General features: G+C 49.3%; 3 protein-coding genes across 7 annotated transcripts; 2 read left to right on the forward strand and 1 right to left on the reverse strand.

The window, feature by feature from the left end:
- Nucleotides 1-2: 2 nt before the first annotated feature.
- ddx31 (DEAD (Asp-Glu-Ala-Asp) box polypeptide 31) lies at nt 3-8947 on the forward strand. Of its 2 annotated transcripts, XM_077560764.1 has the most exons (21): nt 7-141; nt 1366-1440; nt 2107-2208; nt 2330-2412; nt 2575-2650; nt 2729-2772; nt 3450-3520; nt 3583-3692; nt 3791-3832; nt 3909-3973; nt 5161-5280; nt 5374-5480; nt 5802-6031; nt 6108-6242; nt 6315-6374; nt 6448-6498; nt 6908-7047; nt 7124-7208; nt 7784-7895; nt 7958-8105; nt 8333-8947. In XM_077560764.1, exons 1-21 carry the CDS (start codon nt 139-141, stop codon nt 8460-8462), a joined length of 1989 nt encoding a protein of 662 aa, XP_077416890.1. In that variant the 5' UTR covers nt 7-138; the 3' UTR covers nt 8463-8947. The 2 variants fall into 2 exon arrangements, with proteins under 2 accessions (XP_077416891.1, XP_077416890.1); XM_077560765.1 differs by lacking the exon at nt 8333-8947 and having other exon boundaries at nt 3-141; nt 6137-6242.
- A 138-nt stretch (nt 8948-9085) lies between these two features.
- LOC144048627 (nucleus accumbens-associated protein 2-like) lies at nt 9086-25740 on the forward strand. 3 transcript variants are annotated; one of them, XM_077560774.1, is made up of 10 exons: nt 9086-11134; nt 16369-16436; nt 19630-19708; nt 21539-22046; nt 22456-22640; nt 22915-23162; nt 23242-23403; nt 23976-24081; nt 24801-24898; nt 25196-25740. In XM_077560774.1, the coding sequence occupies exons 4-10, from the start codon at nt 21618-21620 to the stop codon at nt 25573-25575; spliced, it is 1608 nt and encodes a 535-aa protein (XP_077416900.1). In that variant the 5' UTR covers nt 9086-11134; nt 16369-16436; nt 19630-19708; nt 21539-21617; the 3' UTR covers nt 25576-25740. The 3 variants fall into 3 exon arrangements, with proteins under 3 accessions (XP_077416900.1, XP_077416901.1, XP_077416902.1); XM_077560775.1 differs by lacking the exons at nt 9086-11134; nt 16369-16436 and adding an exon at nt 17881-18154; XM_077560776.1 differs by lacking the exons at nt 9086-11134; nt 16369-16436; nt 19630-19708 and adding an exon at nt 19716-20194.
- cfap77 (cilia and flagella associated protein 77) lies at nt 11508-18227 on the reverse strand. 2 transcript variants are annotated; one of them, XM_077560787.1, is made up of 8 exons: nt 17782-18227; nt 17550-17708; nt 16399-16460; nt 15704-15776; nt 14679-14913; nt 13200-13299; nt 13028-13132; nt 11508-12966 (listed from the first exon to the last, which is right to left on the reverse strand). In XM_077560787.1, the coding sequence occupies exons 3-8, from the start codon at nt 16444-16446 to the stop codon at nt 12898-12900; spliced, it is 630 nt and encodes a 209-aa protein (XP_077416913.1). In that variant the 5' UTR covers nt 16447-16460; nt 17550-17708; nt 17782-18227; the 3' UTR covers nt 11508-12897. The 2 variants fall into 2 exon arrangements, with proteins under 2 accessions (XP_077416913.1, XP_077416912.1); XM_077560786.1 differs by having other exon boundaries at nt 11508-13132.
- Nucleotides 25741-26371: the final 631 nt, after the last annotated feature.

Genomic DNA, 26371 nt, shown 5'->3' on the forward strand with positions numbered 1-26371 from the left:
GAGGAAACGACAGGGGGCGCTAATGCAACGCCACGCAAGAAAACCGCCGTTCAACACCATCGAATAAGCGACCAAGGCGGGGCCTCGTCACGTGACAAGGAAGTCTTTCCACGCGTGCATTTGCTCTGCGGCTTTTTCATGGTGAGTTTTTGTCTTTTATTGTTCGTGTTCGCCTTCGGTTTTGTTGGCGATTCTAAGATCAGAGGTTTACGGGGGCTGTAAAGACGTTAGGGGGAAGTCGCTGAGTCAACCGAATGTCATAAAAGTTATGCAAAGGAGAAGGACTTAAAATATAAACATATCCCAACCCTCATTTATGGGTAGGGTACTTTTTTTTTGAAACATTTCCTCAACATACGCATTGACGGTACAGTTTGTTTGTTTCTGCAGTAAACCAGCAGAAGAATTAACAAAAAATGGACCTTCGACTTGTTTATGAAATGTTCTTTGAAATCCATATAAAATATATGAACAGACATTAACTTAATAGAGAATGTTTTTTATTTTTTTATGTTTGCTTGTCTGTACTATGTTATAAAAAACACACATAACATACATATCAAAAAAGAAATGCGCTTGAATCTACTAAATGATATTCATAATGCATGTGCAAGTCTGTGTATGGCTGAAGTGCAGACATAACATATAAAACATAACACAACAAATTGTCTTCATCACTAGTCTCGCGCTGCCTTTTTACATCTTGTCTTTAATACAAATACTTTAAAATTGAGCTGTTTGTTGAAAAACAATCTTATGGCCATGACTTACTCCACGAGGCTACTTTTTTCTGTGCAGACGCACACGCACACGCACATGCACGCCACGCCACACACGTTAGTAAGTTTCCCTCATTAGGAACTTAGGAAGTAGCAACATGATTAAGGAGCAAACGAGTAATGAAAATAATGTGTTGGTGTTGAGTGGTAAAAGGTTAAAAAAACAAACAAAAAAAAACTTTTCCCATATCTTGGTGTAAGGAATACTTAATTTCACTCAACTAGACAGATCGACTCCGTGAATGAACCGAGGACGACGACGACGACGCTCGTCTGCAGGAGAGATCAAAACATTCAATCAAATGGGGGGTGTACTATATTTTTGGGGTTTAAATATTACTTTAAAACTCTATGGTCTATAAATATTTTAGCTCTAAGTTTCTAGCTTGTTAAAAAGAACACACAGTAAAAAAAAAAAAATATATATATATATAAAATGGGCTAAATAAGCATGTTTGCTTATTTGAAGTGAGGCTGAGGCGGACTCGCTTGACAAATTGCTTATTTAATGTGAGCTGCTCGCAAATCGAGCTCTAAATTGTGCTGAAGGTTCTCGAACGCATCACCGCATCATTTATGTCCGTAGGACGGGGCGACGATGTCGTCATCAGAAGATCAGCTGTGCATCAACATCACTTCCTGTTCGACTTCGACTTCATGGGTGAGGAATATCCACTGGTCTGAACATAGGACTGGATAGCCGATAGCACATACACGCCCTTGCAAGCCGGTGAAACCACGAGGCGGCCATCTTGCTCCTCCCATCTCGTGAGCAGATTACTGTATAAACTAGACGGTATATGCACAGATTAGACATATACAGCTCGTAGGCAGTCAGTATAGGGCAGGGGGGGGGGGGTCACTATTTTTTAACGAGTAAAAAAAAAAAAAATGGACGGAATGTGCTGCTTTGAAGACCCCCTTTTTCTATTATGGCTCAGTTCCTTAGATTTGACAGAGGCATCTTTTGTTGAATTAGTTATAATTCTTTCATACAAAAATATGCAAGTTTCCTCTTGTAAACATTATCAAGCATATCATTTATACATGTATTTAAGGCAAGTAATAAAATGTCTGAAGTCCTCTTTTTTAACAAATTGAAAACATAAATCATGCTGTCTAAATGTTCTCCAATTTGGATACTGTAAATGTATGGGATGGCGAGAAATGTTTCTTGGGAGGAGCAATATGGCGGCCCGGCGGCTTCAAAAGTCTTGGTCTGTCGGCTATCCAGTCGTAGATTCAGATTAATATCACGCACGACACGGGTCATTATTAAGCAGTGTGTAAAGACCGCTCATCGCCAAATATTGCCTTTGACCTTCAGGAGGCGAAAGCGGCCAAGAGGAAGTTTCCTCCCTCCGAAGAGCGGCGGCGCCATTCCAAGAAGGTCCGGCCGCAAGAGGCCGCGCCTCCAGCACGCCCGCAGGTATGGCGGTCCGCTGACGGGAAGCGTTGGCCGTGAGCTGGTCAAGGCAACGTCGGCGCCGTGACGCCGTGCGGCACCGTCCGTTCCTGCCGGTCACGTCATGTTTGATGTCTGTCGGCAGGTGCGGCGCGGGGCGGACGCCCCGGCGGCCATCAAGACCTCGTCTCTGTTCAAACACAACCCAGAGATCCCCAAAGTCCACAGGTGATCTGCAACATGTCGTTAGCACGCCAGTCATTTGTTGTCTTGGTTTGGCTTCTCAAGACCCAAAATAATTTCGCGATTTTTATTTTTTGCCGGTTAATGAAATTAAATTAATGAAAATATCTGCCTAAAATCTTCATCGTCTTTTTTTTTTCATTTAAGGCCTAAAGTTCGTCAGCTAACTGAGAAGATTTTCACCTCGGAATCCTTCTCAGACTTGAACCTTCACCCTCACCTGGTAACACACTCACACACACACACACACACACACTCACAGTCAGCTCGGTGTCCTGATTGGCTTTTTTTCATCCACCAGGTGGCGACACTGAACAAAGTCTTCAACGTTTCCACCCTCACCAGGTGACCCCCTGATTTGAATAGATGACAGATGAGCCGTCTTTCGACACTGCTTTAAATGGACCCGTGTCGTGTGTATTTTTAACTTGTGTGTGTGATATTTCCACTGATCTGAATATTTGATTGGCTCGCCGATTGGCCAAGTCTCTTGACGCTGCGAGCCCGCCATATTGCTCCTCCCATGAAACGTTTCTCGCCATCCTATACATTTACAGGATCCAAATGGGAGAACATTTGAGACAGTACTTGGTAGAAAAAAGATGATTGATCATGTTTTCAATTTGTTCAACATTTTGCAACTTGCCTTAAATACATGTACATGTGCTTAATGATGTTTACAGGAGGAAACGTGTATATATATATTTTTTTGTTCAAGAATTATAAGTGTAGTTCAACAAAAGATGGCCGTGCCAAATCTAATATTGGGTTCTAAAGAACTGAGCCCTAAAAGGAAAAGGGGCTCTTGTTATTTTTTTACTTAAAAAATAGTGAATGGCAATTAACTGACTGGCTACGAGCTGTAGACGTCTAATCAGCGTATAGCAGCTCACGAGATGGGAGGAGCAAGATGGCCGCCCTGCGACGGCTCGCACGGGCGTGTACGAGCCGTCGGCGATCCGCTCATCAATTCAGTTCAGTGCTTTGAGCGCACACGCGAGTGACGTGTTGCCGCCTTTCAGCGTTCAGAAGCGGAGCATTCCGGCGCTTCTTTCGGGAAGAGACGCCATCGTCCGATCCCAGACGGGCTCAGGTCAGTGCCTGTTGACGTGTGTGTGCGCGCGCACGCTGACGTGTGCGTTGTGGTCACGCCAGGTAAGACTCTGGCCTTCGCCGTCCCGCTGGTGCAGACGCTGCAGGGCCTCCAGACCAAAGTGCAGCGCTCAGACGGACCCCTGGCCCTCGTCATCGTGCCCACCAGGGAGGTGAGCCCGCGTCCTTATTTGGTCACGTGAGCGCAAGCGGCCAATGGGCGGCGCTCCTTGTGGTGTTTGACGATTGCGCTTGCGTTGTCCTCGTCCAGCTGGCCCAGCAGACCTTCGCCACCTTCCAGAAGCTCCTCAAGGTAAACGTGCTCGCGCCGTCTTATTGTCAGAAGACGGCAAGCGCTGAGCGTCCTTCCTGTCCCGCCTCGCCGGCAGCCTTTCACCTGGATTGTTCCCGGAGTTCTGATGGGCGGAGAGAAGAGGAAGTCGGAGAAGGCCAGGTGGGCCGCACGCAAATCAATGTTGGCTGTGAACAGGGATGTCGCCGTCACACAGTCTTTGGGTTTCAGGATTTTCGATCCGATACCGCTGCAATATATCTATTTTTGAAAAAGTCTCAAATTAACATAGGAACAGACGTGGACATGCTGGAAACCTGTTGTTAATGAGGGATGTCAATTGATGAAAACATTTGAATCGCATAACTTCAATAATGAACACGGGATTAATACATATAAATGAAATGGACAGTAAAAACTTTTTTTTTTTTACAAAAGTAGGGAAAAATTTAACCTAATACACATATGGTTAAATTGTTTAGTTTCTTGTTTAGTATTACTTCATAAAATTATTTGAAGTTCAAATGAAAACAGTCCAAAATTGTAAGACAATGATTTGTGTTGAGGTCATTTTTATGCCAGTTGATGGCATAAGTGTTTCATGTTAGACATTGGTAACAGCACAGCACGTCAAGAGCTGCTTCATTTTGAACATCAACTAACTTGTGCGCATTTTAAAAATTGCAAATAACAACTTGAGCGCAGTCCCCACAAAAATAAACATTATTATTGTGAGAATGCTTTTTAGAATTGATTTTTATTCTCCTCACTTTTTTGCCATCAAACAACTCCCACTTAATACCTTCATTGACACGTTCCAATTTCAACTTGTTTAAAAAATTCACGCCATCGTGCGTATTTATCGTCTGATTCCACATTACTTGCAGTTTTGGCACAATTTAACCTTAAATATCTTTTTTCTTTTCAATGGGGCTGACAGAACATTTTCACTTGCCACGCCCACTTCCATACGTACAACTTCTCATTGGCGCTGACATTCCCCAGGACAGACTTTGCAAATAAGAGACGAGCGTTAAAAAAAGAAAAGCCAGCTTTGATTATTTTATTATTGTTATTGCGCTCCTTTTGACACGCCAACTTGTTAGCGTTTTGTTTACGTTATTTGCGCGACGCCACCAAATCGGTGCCAGCTGCTTTTTGGAAAGTTACATTCTCTTCTCTTCTTTATTTTGCTCTGAATTTGCTCTCATTCATCATCAAATTTGCTCTCATGTGAAATGATCACATGCAAAAAAAACACAAGAAATGATAAGAATGCATCGTATAAAATGAAGATTTTTGTAGCTTTGCCTTCTTCGACAAAAAGTTTTGTTGCGTTTTGTTGGCAGATTGCGCAAAGGCATCAACATCCTGGTGTCCACGCCGGGACGTCTGGTGGATCACATCAAACACACCCTCAGCATCACCTTCGGCGCTGTACGATGGCTCGTTCTGGACGAGGCCGACCGGTACCGCGCAAACGTCACAAGACAAACAAAAACAAGCGTTTGCCATCATTTTCAATTGCACAACATTTTTGTGTGTGTTTTTTTTTTTCTCAGGACGTTGGATTTGGGCTTCGAGAAGGACCTGTCCGTCATCTTCAACTCTTTGAACTCAAGCAGCCCAGAGAGACAAAATGTCCTCTTGTCAGCAACACTCACCCAAGGTACACACACACGGTGTGCGCGTGTCTTTGCTACATTGCGGGGCCCATGCGGGTGTGTGTGTTTTCAGGTTTGGGGACCAACTGGAAATTGTGGGGACGAGTTCAGACCTCTTTTTGAGGGTCAAGACTTGGTTTTAGAGTTTAGGTTTGAATTGGGTTGAGGTTAGGGTACGGAATTGAGGTAAGCAATTATTTGGATGCTTAGGGGGAGGGGCTAGGAAATGCAGTATGTCAATGAGATGTCCCCACGATGATACAAAGACAAGTGTGTAAGTGTGTGTGTGCGTGCGCACTAGCAGTGACTTCCCATGTGTGTTTGAGGCGTGACCCGTTTGGCAGACATTTGCTTGAAGGATCCAATCAGCATCCAGCCTTGTGAGCCCGCCTCCCCCGACCCCAGCGTGGCGCCGGCGGCCTCCGATCCCGCCCCCGCCGCCCTCGGCCAATCGGAAAGCTTCGCGCTGCCTGTGGGCCTGCGGCACTTTGTGGTTCTGGTGCCCAGCAAAGTGCGACTGGTTTGTCTGGCCACTTTCCTGCTGCACACCTGCAAGGTATCGTATGTGCGTGCGCGACTGGAAGCGCTCTGCATGTGCGCGCCTTTGTGACGTGCGTGCGCGCGCGTGTCAGGACAAGAAGGCGATGGTGTTTGTGTCCAGTTGCGAGGAGGCGGACTTCCTGCACCTCCTGTTGTGCGGCGTGCTGGCGGGCGCCGGCCGGGTCCCGCTGGCCTTCCTGCGTCTCCACGGCAACATGCGTCAGGAGGTGAGGCGGGTTCGAATCCGAGTCGGGCCCGGGTCCAACTGCGCTCAGCCGACATTTTGTTTTGTGGTCCAGGAGCGCTCGGAGGTGTTCCACAAGTTCTCGTCTGCCGCCTGTGGAGTTCTGCTGTGCACGGTGAGAACAACTTGACACGTTGGCCAGTGGGGGGCGCACTCGCACGCTTCAAAATCTTTCTCCGTCCTTTCAGGACGTGGCCGCTCGCGGGCTGCACCTGCCTCAGGTCACGTGGATCATCCAGGTGAGACGCACGCCTTCAACATTCTCCCTCACGCGTGTCGCATGCTTTTTTTTTGGGGGGGGGGGGGGGGTCCTATGTTTACAAAGTGTATTGTGCAAAACTAGTAAAGTGAGTTAAGAGGAGCGACCAGCGAGGCCTTTCCCAACCCGGCGGGGGGCAGGAGGCGCGCCCACCCCCAGCACCTCCCCCACCCGCCGGCAACCCGACGGGCAAATGGGGCCAGCGCGGCGGGGAGACGGGACCGCTGCTGGCTGCCGGGGCCCGTCCGAGGTGCTGGGGAGGGGGGGCGAAGGCGGACGGGGGGCGGGGGGGGGGGGGGCAAGAAGGGGAAAGGGCGGCGGCAGGCCGAAGGGACCGGGAGGAGGATGGGCAGGCTCGTCACATGCTAATGACACGTGCGTGTGCGCAGTACACGCCCCCACGCAGTGTGGCAGAGTACGTGCACCGCGCGGGGCGCACGGCCCGCATCGGCCTGGCGGGCAGCAGCCTCATCTTCCTCACGCCCGGCGAGTCGGACTTTGTGGGCGAGCTGGCCGGCGCCAACGTCAGGTGAGGCGCCGCCGACCGACCGACCGTCGCCGGACGCTGACGGGGGGGGGCGGGGCTTGCCGCCATCTGCTTTCAGCCTGGCAGAGATGAAGCTGACCGACATCCTGGCACACCTGATGGAGGACGACACCTACAAGGGGCGGGGCAAGTACCACAGCCAGGTACACGCGCACACAAATGTTTATCTTTTCTTTTTTTTAAATGTGTGTCAAAAGAGGATGCGAGCTTTCCGTCAAAGCTGCCGACTTTTCCTGGTCGGTGGCGGGCGTGGCTTCCAAAAACGATTTGTCGACATCTTCACGACGGCGTGTGACCAAAAACGCTTTGAGGGTCTTGGAAGGTTTTGGAAAAGCGCGATAGAAATCAACCGCTATTTACTTTTTCTTTTTTTTAATCTATTTTCTTTTCTGCCTTTGTTGGCAAGTAGCTTTATTTATTTTTTTACATTTATTATAAAAAAAAAGAAAAGTTTTCACCGTACACACTTTCTACACTTTCGTCATAGAAGTGTTTTTTCACATTTGTCTCCCGTTGAAGCCCCCCCGTTTTTCCCCCCATGTAAAGCATATATAGAGTTTGTCCCCAAAATTTTATATTTTCTTTTTGGGAGTTTTCCAAATCCACTGCGAGTCGTTCTGAAAATGTCTGGAGTGTCCTGTCAGAATTGCCCGTCCCCGGCTTGTGTGCAAGGGGCGGGGCCAGTCTTCCGCCACGTGATTGCGAGCTTTTGTGGCAGACGAGCGCCGGCGCTTTGGAGCAGGAGAAGCGCGAGCGCGCCACCGTCCTGCAGACGCACTTTGAGAACTTCGTCCACGCCGACGGCGCCGTGCTGCGCAACGCCAAGAAAGGTACCGAGCCGTCCGTCCGTCCGTCCGTCCGGCATCACGTGACGTGGTCTTGTCGTCGTCAGCGCTGGGCTCGTACCTGAGGTCGTACGCCAGCTACCCGGCCCACCTCAAGCACGTGTTCCACATCCGCGCCCTCCACCTGGGACACGCCGCCAAGAGCTTTGGCCTGAGGGACGCGCCTCGCCACCTCGCCGCAAACGCACCCCGCAAGTGAGCGCGCCGGTGCAACAACACGCACACAAATGCAGATTTCAACGACACGCGCGTCAGTAGGGATGTTCGATACCACACTATTTCACACCGATACCGGTGCGAGGACCGCAAGAACGTTCCAAGAGCAGCCTTTGCATACACACAACACGCGTGACGCGCACGAACGCGCACATTGTCCCCGTTTAGCATGTTAGCAAAGATGCTAACGTGCTCGCCCTCCGCAGGTTGCGTCGACAGCAGTGGAAGAGCGCCAAGGCCAAGCACGCAGCCGCAGACGAGTTCTCCTCCGGTCTCCAAATTGTCAAGAAGAAGAAAAAGAAGGGGGAGGAGCCAGAAGAGGCGGAGCTTCAGTGACCCACAAATGGAAGTGTGATGACGACGAGACATTTTCTATGGACGTTTTTGTGTCAACGATTTAAAACGCACGTCCTGGTTGTGAGCGCATCCTTCCAGATGCACAACCAGATCCAGATCCAGACCCGGTGTTTCCCACTACGAGTTAGCATGAAGCTAATTGACTGAAACGTTTCCAGAATGTGCGCGCAGATCCAGACGAGATTGTCGTCTGGGTGCATCCCACATTCGTGTCCCTTTTCGACTTGCTTACGTCGTCACGTTTGGCATCTGAGACGTCACTTTCGGAATCCATTTACAAAATGTCTTTTTCTTGATCAACAATGACCACCGGCGACACGCGTGCTGCTTTCCGGCTGCAAAACCTTTCAGGGTGTCGAAATTGTCCCGAAATTCAGACTCGGAAATGTTGTCTTGGTGTCGGACCGGTTTGCCAAGGATTTGTTTTTGTGCTCGTGTTAAATGTGCTCAATGCAGAAAATGAATTTCTTTTCTTTCTTCACGTCCACAACGCGCACATGACATCACATCCGCAGACGGAGGGCGGGAAATTGGAACCTGAATCCAGTCTGAAAACTTTTGCACGAGTGTGAACAGCTAAAAGGTGTTCATCTGCTAATTACTTTCAGCCATAAAAGGTCAAATCAAAATGTGACGACTGGTGCGCATTTGTGGACACAATTAGTTGCGAACGTCACGTCCCGCCATGTCCCGCCATGTCCCGCCATGTCCCGCCCGCAAAGTGCAGACAGTAAAGAGGTTGCCAAAAACGGGAACAAGCTGCCACGAGACTTTGAATCAAGCACGCAGGCGGCGTTACGTACGGCACGCGCGCGGGAACGTTTCTTCATTTGCATTCTCGTCTCTTCGTCCGTCCTTGTCAGACGGCAGCGAATATTCTTCCAAATGAACCCAGAAGGCTCCGAAAAATACCCGGATGTTGTTTTCTGACGAGGCCACCTTGAAAGTTTGACCATCTGCAAATTCGTCGTCATGAAGGAAACGATTGCAAATGTTGAGGCGAGGAAAGCGAGTGGACTTTTTTCTTTTACTAGATTGGGCTCCTCGAACTCTGCGTGCTGCAGGTGTGCCTCATTATGTGCATGGAAAACGAACCCGGGTCCGGAAAGTAAAAACCTGGTCAAAGAGTTTGGATGTCGCCACCGGCAGGGCTGGACTGGCACAACAACAACAACAAGAAAACGTCAGCCCGCCCACTCCTGTCGGACTCGTAGTTCTGCCGCTGATATTTTGATGCCGGTTCGTCTTGTTGCTCAATGATATACAATACATAAAAGCGTTTAAACAAAACGAAATGCTATAACCATTTTAGTTTAGTTAGGGGTTTTCCATGGGTGGTGAGCCTCAAGATTTTGTCAATGAAAAAGTGGTTGAGAAACTGCTAGAAGGGATTTCATAGCCAACTACGTTCCATGGCACGGAAATCCAAATGGCGTTGACGAGGCGCCCTCTAGTGGCGTTTTGCTGTGTATGGTACTTACTGTAGCAAATGAATGCTAACAAGCAGGTGGGCGCGCTAATAATAGTGAATTTTCAACAAATGCGAAAATAAAACTAAATGCTAGAAATTCGAAAAAAAGGGCTCAAAAAGTTTGGACGCTTGGAGGGGGTGGATTTTGAAACGTACCAAAAAAAGGAAAATACACATTTTGGCTATGGAAACAGGTTTTGAGCGGATATGACGTCATACGTACGTTTGTAGTCTCAACGCAATGGCGGACGATAAAGTAAGGTCTGTTTGGGAGGATGACGAAACAGAAATCTTTTTGGAATCAATTCAAGGAGCAAATATGAATGCAATTTAAAAGGAAAAACTGCAAAGAAACGCAACGGTTGATCAACAATTACAAACTTGTACGTCATCTCGCGGCGCAGTCGCTTCCTCTTTTAAACAACTGCTGGATCACATCGTCCTCTCTCAATATTGGCAAAAGATCAGGTGGCAACGGTCCTATGTCGCATTTCCAGTAAATTTGCTTCAAAAAATGGAACCAGTTGGATGGAAACCCCGTTTGAATTCTGAGCATCTGTCGTCGTCCAGCAATCCGTTAAGGTCATTAAAGCGAGCTTAGTTATTGCTTCTTCTTCTTTTTAGGGCCGTCAGCACATTTCACAGGCGGCGCTCCATCAATCCGTCAGTTATGGAAACCTATTGACAAGGCCGAGCGTGACGAGTGCTCGCTCGCCTGATCGGACTGCGAGTCTCGTCCAGGAGAAGCCGTGCGAGCCCACCTCCACTTCAGGTGGGGACAGGTCGCCACCTGAAGAAGAGGAAAGGCCGCCGTCAGTATGGTCTGCCATTCCGAACCTTTTGGCAGTGGCGGCTGCTGCCAGTTGGACTTTGTCCGAGTGCGACTCCTGCACCTGCTCAAGTGCTCGCACTTTTGTCACCGCTCAACTTTGAGACTCCACGAGTCGCCAAGTGTTTCATTCAATTGGAGGCGTTACGTCATGCAAAAGTTTGACTACAGCTGTTGCGCTCCAAAAGTCGTCCTCCTTCGGTGAAAAATGAAGCCAAACTTTCGTTTTGCTCAACATTTTCAATGTGCTACTCCTACTAGATGACTTGATGACACTTGATGACGTCCGCGGTGGGCGCCATCTTGTCACCGTCATGCAGTCCGGTCTTGTTTTGCCGCCTGTGAGCGAAGGTGAGTGATCGGAACAAATGGAAACTTTTTCTTAGCTCGCTTTCAACTTGACGGATTTACACACGGTTTGCTTTCTCACAATTGATAATCAAGTAGTCACAGTTGTGGATGGTCGGACATGTTGCGGGTGCCACTTACATGTTAAACTCAAACGCTAGCATTTTCAATGAAGCCAACAGCGGTTCCGGGTTAGGCCGTGGTTTGACATTACAATCTTTGTGCTGTTGGTTGGACTTCCTCGCTAAAGTATTTTGTAAAACATTGCAAACAAGCTAATGCAATTTAAGATGTATTTATTGCTGCTACAATAACACAGACTGGTCAGCACTTCATGCAGCAGAGAAGTCTTTGTCTGTGTTTTTTACACACACACACACACACACACACACGCGCGCTTACTGTTAAATCAGTTAGTTTACCAAAACTCAGTAATAAGAACTAAAATGTAGGTGAGTAAACATAGTAGCCTGTTATAATTCATGCCCTTTAAAAAAAAAAATACTGTGCAACGAGTCGACACATAAAAACAATAAATATTAATAATTGTTAAAGGCGTGTGTGTGTTTGTGGGGGGGGAGATACGGAGTTAAAATCATGCCAAAACCCGCAAACACACGAAATTTGATCTACACACACAAAACGTCATTCACAAACGAATGCATTTTGTTCTACACACAAAGAAGCACATCTTCAATTACAAAAAAACGTCTTTCAAGTACACAACAAAAATCTTTCGAGTACAAAAAAAAATCTTTTAAGTTCAAACTAAGATCTTTCAAGTATGAAAAAATATCCTTCAGGTGCAAAAAAATCTTTTGCGTACGTAAAAAGCAATTCTACAACTCCGGCCGACAGTCACGTGACTTTTGGCACTAATATTGGGCCGAGCTCATTTCATGCACACGCGCAATGCCGGTAAACGACAGCAGGGGGCGAATCAGCGCCGTATAAGAGTTTGGCCAACTCGTTTCAGAACGACTACGCTGTGATTGGTCAAGTGCTGGTCACATGACACGGACGCCTCGTTACCCTGCTGCTGCCATTACGTCATGCATTGCAATATGCATTTGCAGAACCGTTATCACTTCCATATTGCATTAATTATGTTCACAATCACAACTTGAGCAAAACGGTGCGGTCGTGAACTTGGGATGTTGCCCCTCCCCCACGCCGCGCTCTGCCCGTCATTCAGCAGATGCGTTCAAAGACAAAAAGACGTTTCAAATGTCCGCCGTTGTCCACACGCAGCGTGTCACTTCCGAGCCACCGTACGAGTTGTGGAGGAAGTCGGCATGCGGCGAGTAATCCGGACTGCGGGTCCGAGGAAGTGCGAGCGACAGATGTGGCGCTCACGAAAGCTCGTGACGTCAAACAAGCAGCAGCCGAGCGCCGTCGTCTTATCTGATGACACGTCTTTGTTTTCATTTCAAGCAACGACAACAAAAAGGGTTGCCGGCGCCGGCGACATTTCGTATCGAGCCACCTGAATGCAAATCGTCGCCTCAAGTTCACACTTTGAAACGGATCTTTTGTCGGCCACGTTTGTCAAAATGAGGACTTTTGCAACGCGCAGCGGAAGGGACAGGGAGGCTCCGCCTCTCCTGAGCGCTCCTCCCCCGGCGCTCATGCATGACCGGCGGCCATCTTGACGGGACTGGTTGACGACAGATGACAGGACGCCGTGACGGGATGCTTTCAGCTGCCGCTTTTATTTCTCGCCGTCACACGCGTGACGTCGCACGCGTTTTTGCCGGACTTTTGCCTCAACCGGCCGACTTGTTGGCTTGCGGCTTCGCGCGGCGATTCCTGAAGGTGTCGAGGGCGGGGCCCACCTGGACACAGGTGCAAGCTCAGTACATGGCGGCGCCCGACGTGTCGGCACGTGCGTCTCACCTGCGCGTAGCGTGCACACGTGTGCGTGTGCGTGTTGACGTGAGGAGGCGCACTAGCGCTGCGCATTAAAGAGGTGCGAGTGTGTCCAAAAGACAAACACTTTGCCTGCAAACACACGCCAAGTACGTCAGTCATTTTGTGCGTGCGTGCGCGCGCGTGCGTGCGTACTGACCGCATGCCGTCGCTCGTGCTCGCTGCGGACTTTCATGTTCTCTTGCATCCAGCGGCGAGCGTACTCGTGAGCTAAAATGTCAAAGAGTGGAGACGGCGCCCTGAGGAACACCATCAACATACAAACTTGTCACGCTTTGGGAACGAGTCAACGCGTGCAAACGCGCCGCGGGCCCCATTTTGGATTTTGACGCTACGATAACCGAAAGCAAAAAAATAACGCGGTATTAAAATGACAGCTCTAAAATGTCTTTTAAAATTGGGTCAATAAAAACAGATTTATTTGTAATTATTCAACACATTCAATTTCATTTTTAAAGAAAATAAAGAACATTTGGTACATTAGGAACAGAGTTATTATAGTTTTGAGTTGTTTTTTAAATGTAGTTAGTTTTCATTCATTTTCAGGGTGGTTTCGTTTTTATTAGTTTTAGTTCCTTAAAAAATGCTTAGTTTCAGTGTTAGTTTTGTTTTTTGTTTTTTGTTTTCATGTCTATTACTAAATCCAGATCCAGAAAGTCCAAACCCTGCCAGTTTGGTTGTAGCCGTTGATGCTAGCTAGCTAGCTCCGTAGCAGGTAAACGAGCACTGTGGGAGCTAGCTAACTAGCAAGCTAGCTAGCACCTACTTGGTTAAAGCCAAACGGTGACGGGTTTGACTTTCTGTCACCTGCGCAATATTTGGCTTGTGGCTTCGGAGCGACGTCCTCTGAAGGTGCTTTCCTATTGGCTGCTGCTAAATGCCTTTCAAACGTCCTCGTTCCCGTGAAATGAATCCACTTCAAAGGCTCATGCGTTAAATGAATGACCAAAGACTAAAACCAAAGACATTTTCGCTGTAATTATAGTTTTAGTTTGTTTTGTGAACATAGAATGTAGTTTCAGTTTATTTTTATTTTTATTATTTTGTTTTTATTTTGTTGACGAAATTGGTTCTTGAATTGTAGTTTTCCTTTTTCCGTTAACTAAGAAAACCGTGATTAAGAAACGTGTCGCATGCTCGGCTTAAACAAATGTTGACGTTCTTTCTTGTCCTTGACTTCTTAGCAAATCACAATGTCTCATCACCGGTGAGCTATTTTTAGAACAGACCGCAGTCACTCATGTTGTCCTTGGGGACACGCACTGACTTGTTTATTTTCGGGACAATGAGCGTCTCCCCTTAGCCCCGCCCCCTTCTTCCCTCCTCCTCCGCGTGCACGACTTCATGCTGTAGAAGGAGAAGAAAGTTCATTGAAGGCAAATGACTTCAAATGGGCTCGTTAGATCTCATGACTGGTGACGGACAACATTGGCGCTGATCGGAACCTTGACTTTCTGAAGCAAAATCGTCAAGCCGGTGCTTGGAATGGTCTTAGTTTAGTCTCGTCTGCCCTGTAAAGTGTCCTGATCAGTGCCGTTATTATTATGATTATTATTATGACGAATGGGCCCGTACGGCGACGGCGGCACGGTTTTGAAAAGAACAAAGTTGTGTCCACCTGGACTTGAGGCCGAAGGTGATGTCGGGGATTTGCGGCTGTTGCTGCGCTCGGGTCCTTTTGGGGGTGGAGCTGTGCTTGGCCACGCCCATCTGGGCCTTGTACTCCTTCAGCTGTTTGCTGGTCACGTGGCCGCACTTCACCGCTTCCCGGTTCAAGCCCACAAAGTCCAGGACGGGGGGATGACGGGCGCGTGGGCCTTCCAGTTGGGACTGGACCCTCCACCGGGACAAGGCTACACACGCACGCACGCACACACACACACACATTTGGTCTCCATCAGCGGTCCCCAACCTTTTCCCGCCACCGACCAGTTCTTACAAGTCCACAACATTTACAAGAAGAAACGCAAATCCACTTTGTGTTTTTGTGAAACGTGTACTCGCAGCACAAACACGAGAACGGTTGAAGAAATGGTAGTTATTACAAAAATGGCCAGCAGGAGGCAGCAGAGTATAAGAGATCAACCATGTATGTTGCAAAACGCTCTTTTGCCCTCCGTTTGAAACCGATTTGTGAATAATGATGAAAGTGAGCTACATTGTCAACGTTAAAGCGTTCACAAAAAATGATCACATGAATCATGTATTAATCACTCTATGAATTTTGACCGCAGATGATCCTTGAGCTGACAGCGGATGTTTACGTTAAAACTACAAACATTCAAGTGAAGCGATTCATAAATGTTTGCGTCTGACTTTCCCAAAATTTGTTCATGTCAAACGATCGGGTCGTTTTTCCATGTTTTGATAGCAATAGAAGATCAAATTCTGCGGGCCTTGCAAAATCAGTCCAAATCATTACAACAGTCGGGAGCGAAGGGGGTTGCTTCAGTGAAAATGGCTGCGAGTGAAGGAGTTTAAAAAAACAAATCTTTGAATTTGGTATTAGCACGAGCGAGCGATGTTGGCTGATGAACATCACGGCAAGAAAAAAAAAACGTGCCAAGATTAGCCCAGCTTGTGTGCGTGCGTGCGTGCGTGCGTGCGTGCGTGCGTGCGTGCGCGCGTGCGTGCGTGCGTTACCGTCAGCCACGCCCCCGCTCGCCTGCAGCCCCAAGTAGACTCCTGAAGTTGAAGGGGGATCTTCGGAACCTTCCTAAAACACACGCACGCACGTAACAAGCATGCAGGCACACGTTAGCGTTAGCATGATCGTCATCTCCACGTCAGACCCTTTGAAGCAGGAGGGGCGTGGCCACAAATGTTCCAGTGGCGCGTCCAGGGTGACGCAACACCTCATATATTTTCTATTGATTTGTTTCCATTTGAAATGATCATCCCGTCCACTTGTTTCCAACTTTGGGATTTGCGAGCTAACAGCCAATCAGTCGCCGACAGCCGGCGCCGTTTTGCCTCCAAAAAGCACAACGAGACAAAAATCCCAACTTAATCGCCGTCAATGACGGACGGATCTTTTCATCTTTCGCCAAAGCTTGTAAAAATGGCCGCACGTGAACGTGCTTCGGTTGCTGCTTGCGTCATTTGGGAGCTTGTGGGTTTGCGTGCATTTTCCGTTGCCGTGCGAACGACGAACAATGACGTCTTCTTCTCGGACGTTTTTGACTGCGCTTCGCATTTTTCATTCACGTTTTCCTCCATCCTTTTGTGACTTGACGGTAAGAATGTTTATTACGATGTAGAAATGAATTTGAATTCAAAGTCGTTATGTTTCTTTCTCTCTCTTGTAGCTCCACCCCTGCTTTTAAGCATTAATTTACCTTGATCGGCGTGGACTCTCCGGCCCCGCCCACTCCAGGTGACGTCATGTTTTGGTGATCTTCTGTGAGAAGAAATAAAAATCAAACATTTCACATCCTTTTGGCTTATGTTAGTCTTCAAATTTGGAGAAGAAGAAACATTCGTTTCAAGTCTTTTTTTTCTTTTTCTTAACCTGCTCGAGTGGAAATTTTAGGCTTGAAATTGGACGGCGGAAAAAACGGAAACTCCAACAAGTTCACCCAAAGGCAGAAAAAGTAAAAGCGTTAGCTTGTAAACCTCCGTTCGTGCTTGACAAAAATTTTGAAAATCAAACCCGAAATGTCTTCAACGTGCATTTTTGTGGCTGTTTTGAGGGAACCGACGCACGCCGGCCGCGTTAGCGCGCTTCGCTAGCGAGCAGTCAGCCGAACCGATGGTGCGACGCAACGGGCAATTCTTTGGCGGCAGCCGGCCAGCGTGCGTCACTTTTGAAATGGAGGAAGGTTGAAATGTTGCGCCGTCACATGACCACGTGGCGTTGTTTGATTGGCCGCGTTTTGCGCCGCCTTCGCGTCAAAACAAAACCTCGCTTGAATGGAGGCCGTTTGGCTTTTCTTGGCAGTGTTAAAATAAAAGTGTGCATTTTCATGCACTCACTTTGCATCCGAAACGTTAACTTGCAGCATGCATAGAGTTGAAAGGTCATATTTGATCAACTCGAATCCATTACGTCCACTTTTGCCGGCGTGATCTCTTCTCAGTCCTTCATTTCAATTTCCTAACGCCGAATTTCTGCTACTTGTTTATGAGCTGATATTTTCCTCGCTAGCAACTGTTACCGGCAGTCCGACATATTTTTCTTTTTGAAGCTCAGAGTCGTCAGCACGTCTTAAAAAGTTCAATGCTAATTCAAACAAGTCAATATTATAGCGCCCAATAGTTGTTGTTGTTTCTTTTGGTTCTTGTTTTTGACAGTAAATATTTGTTCTCCAAATATTCAAAAAATATTCACGAATATCTTTGTTTTACTTTGAAAAAGAGTTCCCGATGTCAGCAGCATCTGTAAATGATTTATTATACTTTTTTCCCCCCTTTTTCTTTAAGCCGATATTGGCATTTGTCAAATTGCCGAATATCACCTGCGCTAAAACGTCAACATATCTGATCTTACCAAGACTGTCCTGTCAGCAGTCCCAAACTTTGGAGGCCAAAGTCTCTTGAGAGTCTCTTGAGAGTCTCCCGAGGGTCTCCCGAGGGTCTCCCGAGGGTCTCCCGAGGGTCTCCCGAGGGTCTCCTGAGAGTCCGAATGTCTTCCAAGCGCGGCCGCTTACTGATGAGAAGCAAAGTGCAGAAAGGTAGGCTCGCTAACTGTTCCTCGCGCAAGTTCGCCGGGCGGGTCCTACCTGTCTGTAGTTGCTCACGTTCCGGACTCGCTCCTCGGTTCCGCTCGGGTAAATGTCACGAAGCACTTCCGGAAGCTTCTATGTGTGGCGTCCCGGCAGGGGGCGCTCGGCGTCAGCGTGCTGCTCAGTAGCCGACCGCGCGGGCTGCCGTGCATGTTTGCGAGCCATCAAACGCTCGATCTCAACTTTCAACGCTCCAAATCACAGCTTTCTCGTTGCCTTCAAAGTCTTTCACAAGAAGCCACCGAGCATTCCGATGACGGATGACGACAGCAGCGAGTCACTTTTGACGTGCCGGTGTGGCTTGGCGCCTCGTTGCTATGGTTACCGGAGCACAAAACGAGCAGCCTCCTCTCGCGAGAGCTTCCGTTTGGTAAGACACAAGCGCTCTCGACTCTCGGAATCAGAATGCCTTTATTGTCATTGTCAATAAATAAATACAAAGAAAAGGTGGAAGAACGAAACGCAACATTTTTTGTGCTGCTGCAGCGCCTAAACTATTTCTTACAAAGTGATTTTAAACATGATCAAGAAAAGCTTTGGAAACATTTTCCATCAGCTTTTCAATTCAGCACTCGTGAGCTGCTGCTGCTCACACCACATTTGTACCTTTAGTTGTATTCAAATGAGGTTGCGTGAAACGGAAGAAACGATTGCTCAGCTCTTCACTTTTCCCGCGGCTGAATATGCACAAGGTTTAATATTCATAAATGCATCATGAGATCATTTCAACAGGGTTTTGTAACAACATGAAACCTAAGTTGCATGTGGATTCTAAAATTGTAGTCTTGAATAAAGATTTTTTTTTTATGATTATATTTGTGTAATAAATCAGAAATCCATCGCGAAACAAACGAATTCATGGAACATCAACGTTGTGTGGACACAATTGGCACAATTTTTTTTTAAATAAAGTTATAAGGCCAAGACGTGCAAAGTTTGACTTGAGGTGTGTGGCGGAGTTGTTTTGTCGCGGACCAAGAATTTGTACAATATTCTGATTTTCTTTCAAACACTTCTGAGGCGTAGAAAATAGAATATTGGTGTGAGGAAATGTTGCTCACTACTCGGTAAACAACCACAGTGCAGCTCAGCCTTTGCTGTTTTTTGTTTTCTTTTTGTTTTTCAAATCCAATGTGTGATTTTCATGCAAAAGACAATCTACTAGCTTATGTGTCTGAAGCGTCGAGTTTCAAGTTCAAAAACTTTTTTTTTGTTTACTCTGAATTGAAAAATAAAACAGAAAGCAAAAATATTTGTCAAAGTCCGATTATGATGCTCCGAAACTGCTAACTGGAAGGAGGCAATTAAGCGCCAGACAGACCAAGTGAAGGATTTTTTTTTTGATGACGTCATGGTCAGCATGGCGCCACCTGCTGACTCAAAACTTGAAACTTGAGTTTGCTCGTCAACTGCTTTGAAAGTCTTCTGCTGCGATTTTCAAATGTTTTCTTGTTGGCATTAAAAATGTCGTCTGAAATGTTCATCTTCAAGCAAGAACGTTTTTTTCTTCTCATCTGACTTCATCATCACTGCTCAGTCTAATGTGCGTGCGTGCGTGCGTGCGTGCGACCGCAGTGGGCATGCCAAGCGTCTCGACTGCAATGCAGTGCTGATGTTTCGCCCAGTCATGCCACACACACACACACACACACACGCACGCACGCACACACACACGCACACACACACACACGCACACACTGGCGCGTGTGTGCGCGCGCCTCCCTCGCCGTCCTCTGCAGGGCAGTTAGCCGCATTAGCAGTTAGCCGCATTAGCTCTCTCGCTGTCCTCAGGTGACTCTCCCCTCTCGCACCCCCCCCCCCCCTGTCTGTCTGCAACCCCCCCAGCCCCAGACGCTGCGTGAGTGCGCGCGCGCGTGTGTCTGCTTGCCTGCGCTGCCGCTGTGGGAAGAAGATCCGAGACGAGGTGAGCCCTGAAACACAACTTGACAAGCACAGGACCAAACTGGACCAGCCAGCAGACTTGATGCCGGGCTTGATTGGACTCCTGTCAAGCGTACTGGACTATAGGTTTGAACTGGATTCTTGTGGACAGGACTGATGACAGAGCTGGACTCCAAACTCTGCTTGACTCTACTGGACTGTGGTGGACTTCACAGCGGTACTGTTCTAAGATGACCTTGACTGACACAGCAGAAAGCGTAAACAATCGGCGTGGCAGGCGGCGTGCGATGAGTGCAAAAGTCCGAGCTGGCAAGTCGCGTCTCCTTCAGCTGTGCCAGTGACGGTACGAGCAAGTAGCATTAAATAGCACAATGCGGACGATCCGCCCGGGTGGGTTCATTTGTTAGTTGTCACATGTGCCGAGGGTGGCCTAGAAAGGGGCAGGGGGCCCCAAATGGACCCGCAGACGCAGTTTGCCCGCCCCTGGGGAGAAAAGACAAAGTCGCAGGTGAGTGTGACGGGTCTCAAGTCCGATGGTGTTCTGAGCAGGCTGATGATGGATCGTCCTGGCCACGGCGTTCGTCTTCAGCGCAATAGCGACAAGTTTGGAGGAACCGTCGGCTCGCAGAAAACTGGATCAGCTCAACTCAAGATATTACCCAAAAGTCCGCCATCCAAACGATCTCCAGCTCGAACCCGAGCGGATGTCGAGAGAAGTACAAACTGAGAAGCTAAGCCTTGTAGTAGAGCGTCCGGGCTGAGACTGGGAGGTCGTGGGTTCAATCCCCGGCCGGCTCATACCAAAGACTATGAAAATGGGACCCGTGCTTGACGCTCAGCATTAAGGGTTGGAATTGGGGGGTCCGATCACCAAATGATTCCCGAGCGCGGCCCCTGCTGCTGCTCACCGCTTCCTCGGCTAAAATGCGGAGACCGAATTTGGCCCCACTTGTTTGGGTGTGAACGATCCGTGCTGCTAACTTTCATCTCCATCCTCGGGCTTGCGGAAGACATTTTGTCACAGGTGCAGGATTTGCTTGTCTTGTCTTTGTTGAGCGCTTGGAAGCTTCCGAACGGCAACCGCTTCTTTTCTTCCTGTCGGCAACCTGGCGGGGGTCCGAGCATGGACCGAGGCGCTCCGTGACGATCGGCGTCGGTGCAGCTGGCCGGCGGTCTGCGAGGCGGCGAGCGGCGCTTTTCGCTTGCAGACTTGAAGTGCCGAAGACGCTCGCGAACCTCCGAGCGTGCGACGGATGCGGTCCATCGGGTGCGACGGCGGAGTTCCCGCGTGTGCTTGTCGGCCTCCCAAAGTCGCCGAACTGCTGGACCGGACTCGCTGCTGGACCGGACTCGCTGCCACAGCCGCCGCCGGGGCTTGTTTTTGTAGGTCAGCTCTGGCAACAGCGCGCCGATCTCCGTCCTCAGACGTCATAAGTGACGTGACCCGTGACTGTTTTTGGGGTGGGTTTATCTGTGGTTCCAAAAGCCGTGCCGAGCTCCACGTCGACGTCTGACGGTCCGTGCATGCTCCGCCAGGTCCTGATGTTCAAGGCAGGGCGTGATTTCAAATAAACAACCCAGAACATTCGGAGACGTCTTACGGAGCAAAATGTGAAATGTTGCCTGTGCTTAGCCGTGTTAGCTTAAGCGCTATCTCATGTGTTTCCCCGTAACGTGCCGGTAACGCAGGACACACGCGTACCTTGTCCTCCTCATGCTCGTTGGACTCTACCTGACCCCGTTGGTCTGACCCTCCACGAGCAGACTGCGGCAGACGACACGGCTAGACTTGAGTGGACTCTTCCTGACTCTCGTGGAATCTGTTTTTTCCCTTCATTTCTCCCCCCACCAGCACGACATGGATTCCAGACCTTCAGGCGGCGACACCGGAACCAAGGTCAGGCCCAGCCATCCGTAAGCCCGCTTCCATCATGGCCGAGACCGGCCTTCAGGTTTCGGTCGGTGACTTCGGCAGCAGCATTCTGAGCAGCCTGAACCAGCAAAGACTTCTGGGACTCCACTGCGACGTCTCCATCCTGGTCCAGGGTCAGCTCTTCAAAGCCCACCGCGCCGTCCTGGCCGCATCCTCGCTCTACTTCCGAGACCTGTTCAGCGCCGAGTCCTCCGACGCGTCGGAGTGGTCCCGGTCCACGTACGAGCTGCCGTCCTCGGTGACGCCGTCCTGTTTCCGTCAGATCTTGACTTTTTGCTACACGGGCCGTCTCGACGTGGTCGCCAATGAGCAGCTGGTCCTCATGTACACGGCCGGGTACCTGCAGGTGCAGAACATTGTGGAGAGGAGCCTGGAGCTCATGAAGACCAAGACCGCATCCTCATCGCCGCACTGCTGCGATTCACAGGTGAGTGTCGTTCAGCGTCCAGCAGCCGTCATCTTCTTGTTAGTCCAATGATACCAGATACCGTGATCTACGTGGTCCGGCAAGATCCGGAACCATGCACCAGCCAGTCCAGCTATGTAGAGCAGGAACCAGGACTCTGTAAGTCTGGCTGGACCCTTCATGCAAGCGGGAAATCTCCCATTGAGTTTCCTAAGCCAAGTCAAAAGGCAGCAACACACCTGAACACTGTTCAGGATCCATCACGCACTTAGTCCAACTAGCCCAGGAATCAGGTTCTCCTTAGTCCAAGATCAGGAACCCTGATCTGAAAGGTTCATCACACACAAAAAAGGATGATCCGGTTTTTCTGTGTTGTCCAGGAGAGCCGTTCTTTATTGTGATGTCTTTTGTGTGTGATGGCGGTTCGCAGACCACCTCAGCAGACGAACTGGGACCTTTAGACCGGTCTGTGGTCAACCTCCAGCATTCCAGTCCAGACCCCTCGTCCATGACTCCAGAGGACCTTTTAATGACCGTGAGCCAGATCAAACAGGAACGGCAGGACACGCCTCCTGGGAGCCATGCGGGGACATCTCTGGAAGAACGGAATGCCAGGTCAGAAGGTTACATGAGACTGGGTCTGGCTGGTAATGGTCTGACCTGTCCTGGTTTGACAAGATCTTGATCTTGATGTTTTTATTGTTTTCATTTTTTACAATGATCTCAATTAGTCCAGCCGGCCCAGGAACCATGACCCGCTTTGTCCCTGTAGACCAGGAATATGATCTATGAGTTAGTTCAGTTTTTCCAAAGACCGTGATCCAATTAGTGGCGATTGCGCCTGCCGAGTCCTGGCCTGACTTCTGACTGCTGGTTTTTGTCTGCTCAGAGTGGACTTTGCGGGGGAGCTCCAGACCGCCCGAAGGGGTGCTGCTTGTTTCCTGGGTCCTGCTGGGAGCCTGGTCCTGGGTCTGCAGTCCTACCTCCTGGCAGGCGGGCGCTGCTCTAGCTCAGAAGCGTCCGGCCTGCCCACAGACTCGCTGATCACGCAGGCCCCGTCGGAGGCGGAGCCGGAGGACGCTTACTACGGCAACGCCACACAGTCCGCAATGTACCCGCACATGAGCGGACGCCAGGGTGAGAAGTCCGGTCGGACGGTGGCGGCGCCGGCGTGACGGCTCTTTGTGTCTTTTCATGTGTGACGTGGTCGACCCAGGTCAGGAGAAAACGCCGTCGGCCGGTGAGCGCCGTGCGTGCCTTCTGGTGGGCGGAGACAACGTGGCGCTCCCCGCCAGCCTGATCAGTCAGATCGGCTACCGATGCCATCCCGCGCTCTACGCCGAGGGGGAGCCGGGAGAGAAGCTGGAGCTGGTGGCAGGTGGGACAAAACGCGAATCGACAATCGGCTTCTGCGTGATCTCATTTTTTAGTTCTCATCTCGTTGCTTTCAATGACTTTTTGTGCCGACGGCGACTTATTCATTTGTATTTGTTTTGAGTTTTTTGTTTCTTTTAGTATTCTTATATGTTTTATTGTGTAGTTAAAAACGATCATTTTATAAAGAAGCATCCACAAATCCCGAATAACAGTCCACGTTGCTTCACAGCTTTTGCATAACTTGCTAAAATGCTACAATCAAGTCGTTGGTAACGAAACACTCAACAAAAATATAAATTTAATTCCATTTTTTATGAGATGAACTCAAAGATCTAAAACGTCGTTATCAGCATTTCTCTCAAATATTGTTCACAAAGCAGTCTAAATCTGTGATAGTGAGCACTTCTCCTTTGCCGAGATCATCCATCGAACCCCACAGGTGTGCCAAATCAACATGCTGATGAGACACCAGTACTGGTTGCTTTTCTGGGTCCAGAAAAGGCATAACAACTTTACAGATACAAGACACTGACGTGCGTGCGTGCGTGCGTGCGTGCGTGCGTGTGTGCGTAGGTTCGGGCGTGTTGATGACGCGGGGCCAGCTGATGAACTGCCACCTGTGTGCGGGGGTGAAACACAAAGTTCTGCTCCGGAGGCTGCTGGCCACCTTCTTTGACAGGTTAGCTTAGCATGCTAACATAAGTACAACAAGGTCCTGACCCCCGACCTCTTCACGAACGTCAATGAAAATCGTCAAGTCGTGTATGACCTCATCACGTCATGTGACATCATCCATTGGCCTCATTGGACATGACATCGTGAAATATGGGCGTGGCTTGAAGTTTGACGTGAACTCAACCGGTTCAATCTTTTCTTGTCTTTCTTGGCCAGAACGCCGCCGCGTCATGTGACTGCTTTGTCACACGGTGCACTCTAAAAACAGGCACCCATTTTCTTATCATTTAGCGTCTCCCAGCCGGTGCGCAACCAGCACCGACTTTCCCCTGACAGCGTCCTGTGACGCCAAATCGGGTCCAGTTTTGGTCGAGACCAAAGTCGTCGTCCGGCAAGTTGTCTGCGGTCACGGAAATAAAGCGGATCGCTCGTTGGAACACAAATTCTTTTGAGAAGAAAAAGGCTTTCTTTCCGTGACCGCAGCCGACTTGCCGGACGACGACTTTGGTCTCGACCAAAACCCGAGCAGATCTGGCGTGACAGGACGCTGTCAGGGGCAAGTCGGTGCTGACGCCACCCAAAGATGGCGTCCAAGTCAGGCCACTTTTTGCCCAAATTGGTTTCTTTCTGATGGCGCACATTTAACCCAAAAACCTGGGTCGGTCCCTTTTTGACCCACTTTTGATGAAACTGTTTGTGTGTGTGTTGTTGTGGCCTCCGCAGAAACACGCTCGCCAACAGCTGCGGGACCGGGATCCGCTCGTCCACCAACGATCCGAGCCGAAGGCCGCTGGACAACCGAGTGTTGAACACGGTCAAACGTAAGCCGCGCACGATTTGCGCTCCGGCTGTGTTGCCAATCAATCGTTCCCGACTGCAAAGGGATTCTTGATTGTTATTCGTCGTTGACCGGAAGGCAGAAAGCGGACTTTCCCAAAGGTTCTTATAGCGGCCTGACTTTGGGTCGGAGCAACTACGGGTACGTTTGTTTGTGCGCATTTGCGGGCGGCGCTCGATGGGCGCCGATGACCTCAGGAAGGGTTGATTCCCAACACAGCCGATGAGTGACGCTAATCATCCTGACGAGCGTGTGACTAACCGTTGTGGGTCCCGCTCAGTTTACTGCCAGAACTTTGGTCCGAGCTTCAAGGAGAGCGAGATGAACGTGATCGCGGCCGACATGTGCACCAACGCTCGCAGGGTCCGCAAGCGATGGCTGCCCAAGATACGATCTCTGCTGCCCCGCAGCCGCAAGACCCCGCGGGGGGCGGCCAACCGAGGAGGGGGAGGGGACAGCTCGGAAGTGGACCTGCGTCAGCTCAGCGTCGCCCCCTACATGTGCCTGGAGGTGGCTGCGGAGGGCGCTCAACATCACGACCTGCGCCACCCGGTCCTCCTCTGCGCCGCCGCCGCCGCCTCCTCCTCCTCCTCCTCTTCATCCTCGCCACACCCTCTGGACACTGACCGCAAGGGGGCGGAGCCTCAAGACGGCCAATAAGCTTTGGACTGCGCCTGTCCAAACTTCCTGTCTGTCCCCTACCTCACTTCCTGTCCTTCTGCTAAGACGCTCGGCTGCATGTTAGCAGCTTCCTGGTCACGAGCAACGGGACTCATAAAAGACCACCGCGATGATGTTGACGTCAATAAAGCTTCTTGAAAATCACATTTGACCTTGAGGCCAAATTCCGTCCGCCCGTCCATTACCTCAAGGGCGCGCGGGTCGCGAGCGCGCCGGGGCCTATCCCAGCCGACTTTGTGCGAGAGAGAGGCGGGGCTACACCTTCAACTGGTCGCCAGACAATTGCAGGGCGCACGTAGACAAGCAAGCATTCACCGGCACATTCACACCCAAGGCCGATTTGGCGTGTTCAATGACCTAGCATGTGCTTTTCTTTTTCAGCCAACTCCAATTGAGCATGTCGTCGCTGAATAATATCAATGCTTGAGGGTTGACAATGTGTCTATAATATAGCACATTTGCTGCTTGACAAGTTTCTCCCCCACCTCAACTTTAGTCATCCAAACAAGTAAATATTGAAATTCAAAACAAGTAAAAAGGGTTTAATCAGAAAACATCATTCTTTAATTGTCTACAGTCAAGACTCGTTTGCTTTTGACCCATTTCAATGTTTTCTTGCAATTGAGTTCATTTCATGAATTTGCATCAAAATATCGAAGGATAAATTGTTTAGCAATAAATAAGAATGGACGTGGACAAAACTGTTGGTGGCCCTCTGTAAATGAAAGCAAAACCCACAATGATCACTGAAATAACTTGAAATAGTAAATAATAC

The sequence above is a fragment of the Vanacampus margaritifer genome, chromosome 3 (genome assembly GCF_051991255.1).
Source record: "Vanacampus margaritifer isolate UIUO_Vmar chromosome 3, RoL_Vmar_1.0, whole genome shotgun sequence".
Taxonomy (NCBI): domain Eukaryota; kingdom Metazoa; phylum Chordata; class Actinopteri; order Syngnathiformes; family Syngnathidae; genus Vanacampus; species Vanacampus margaritifer.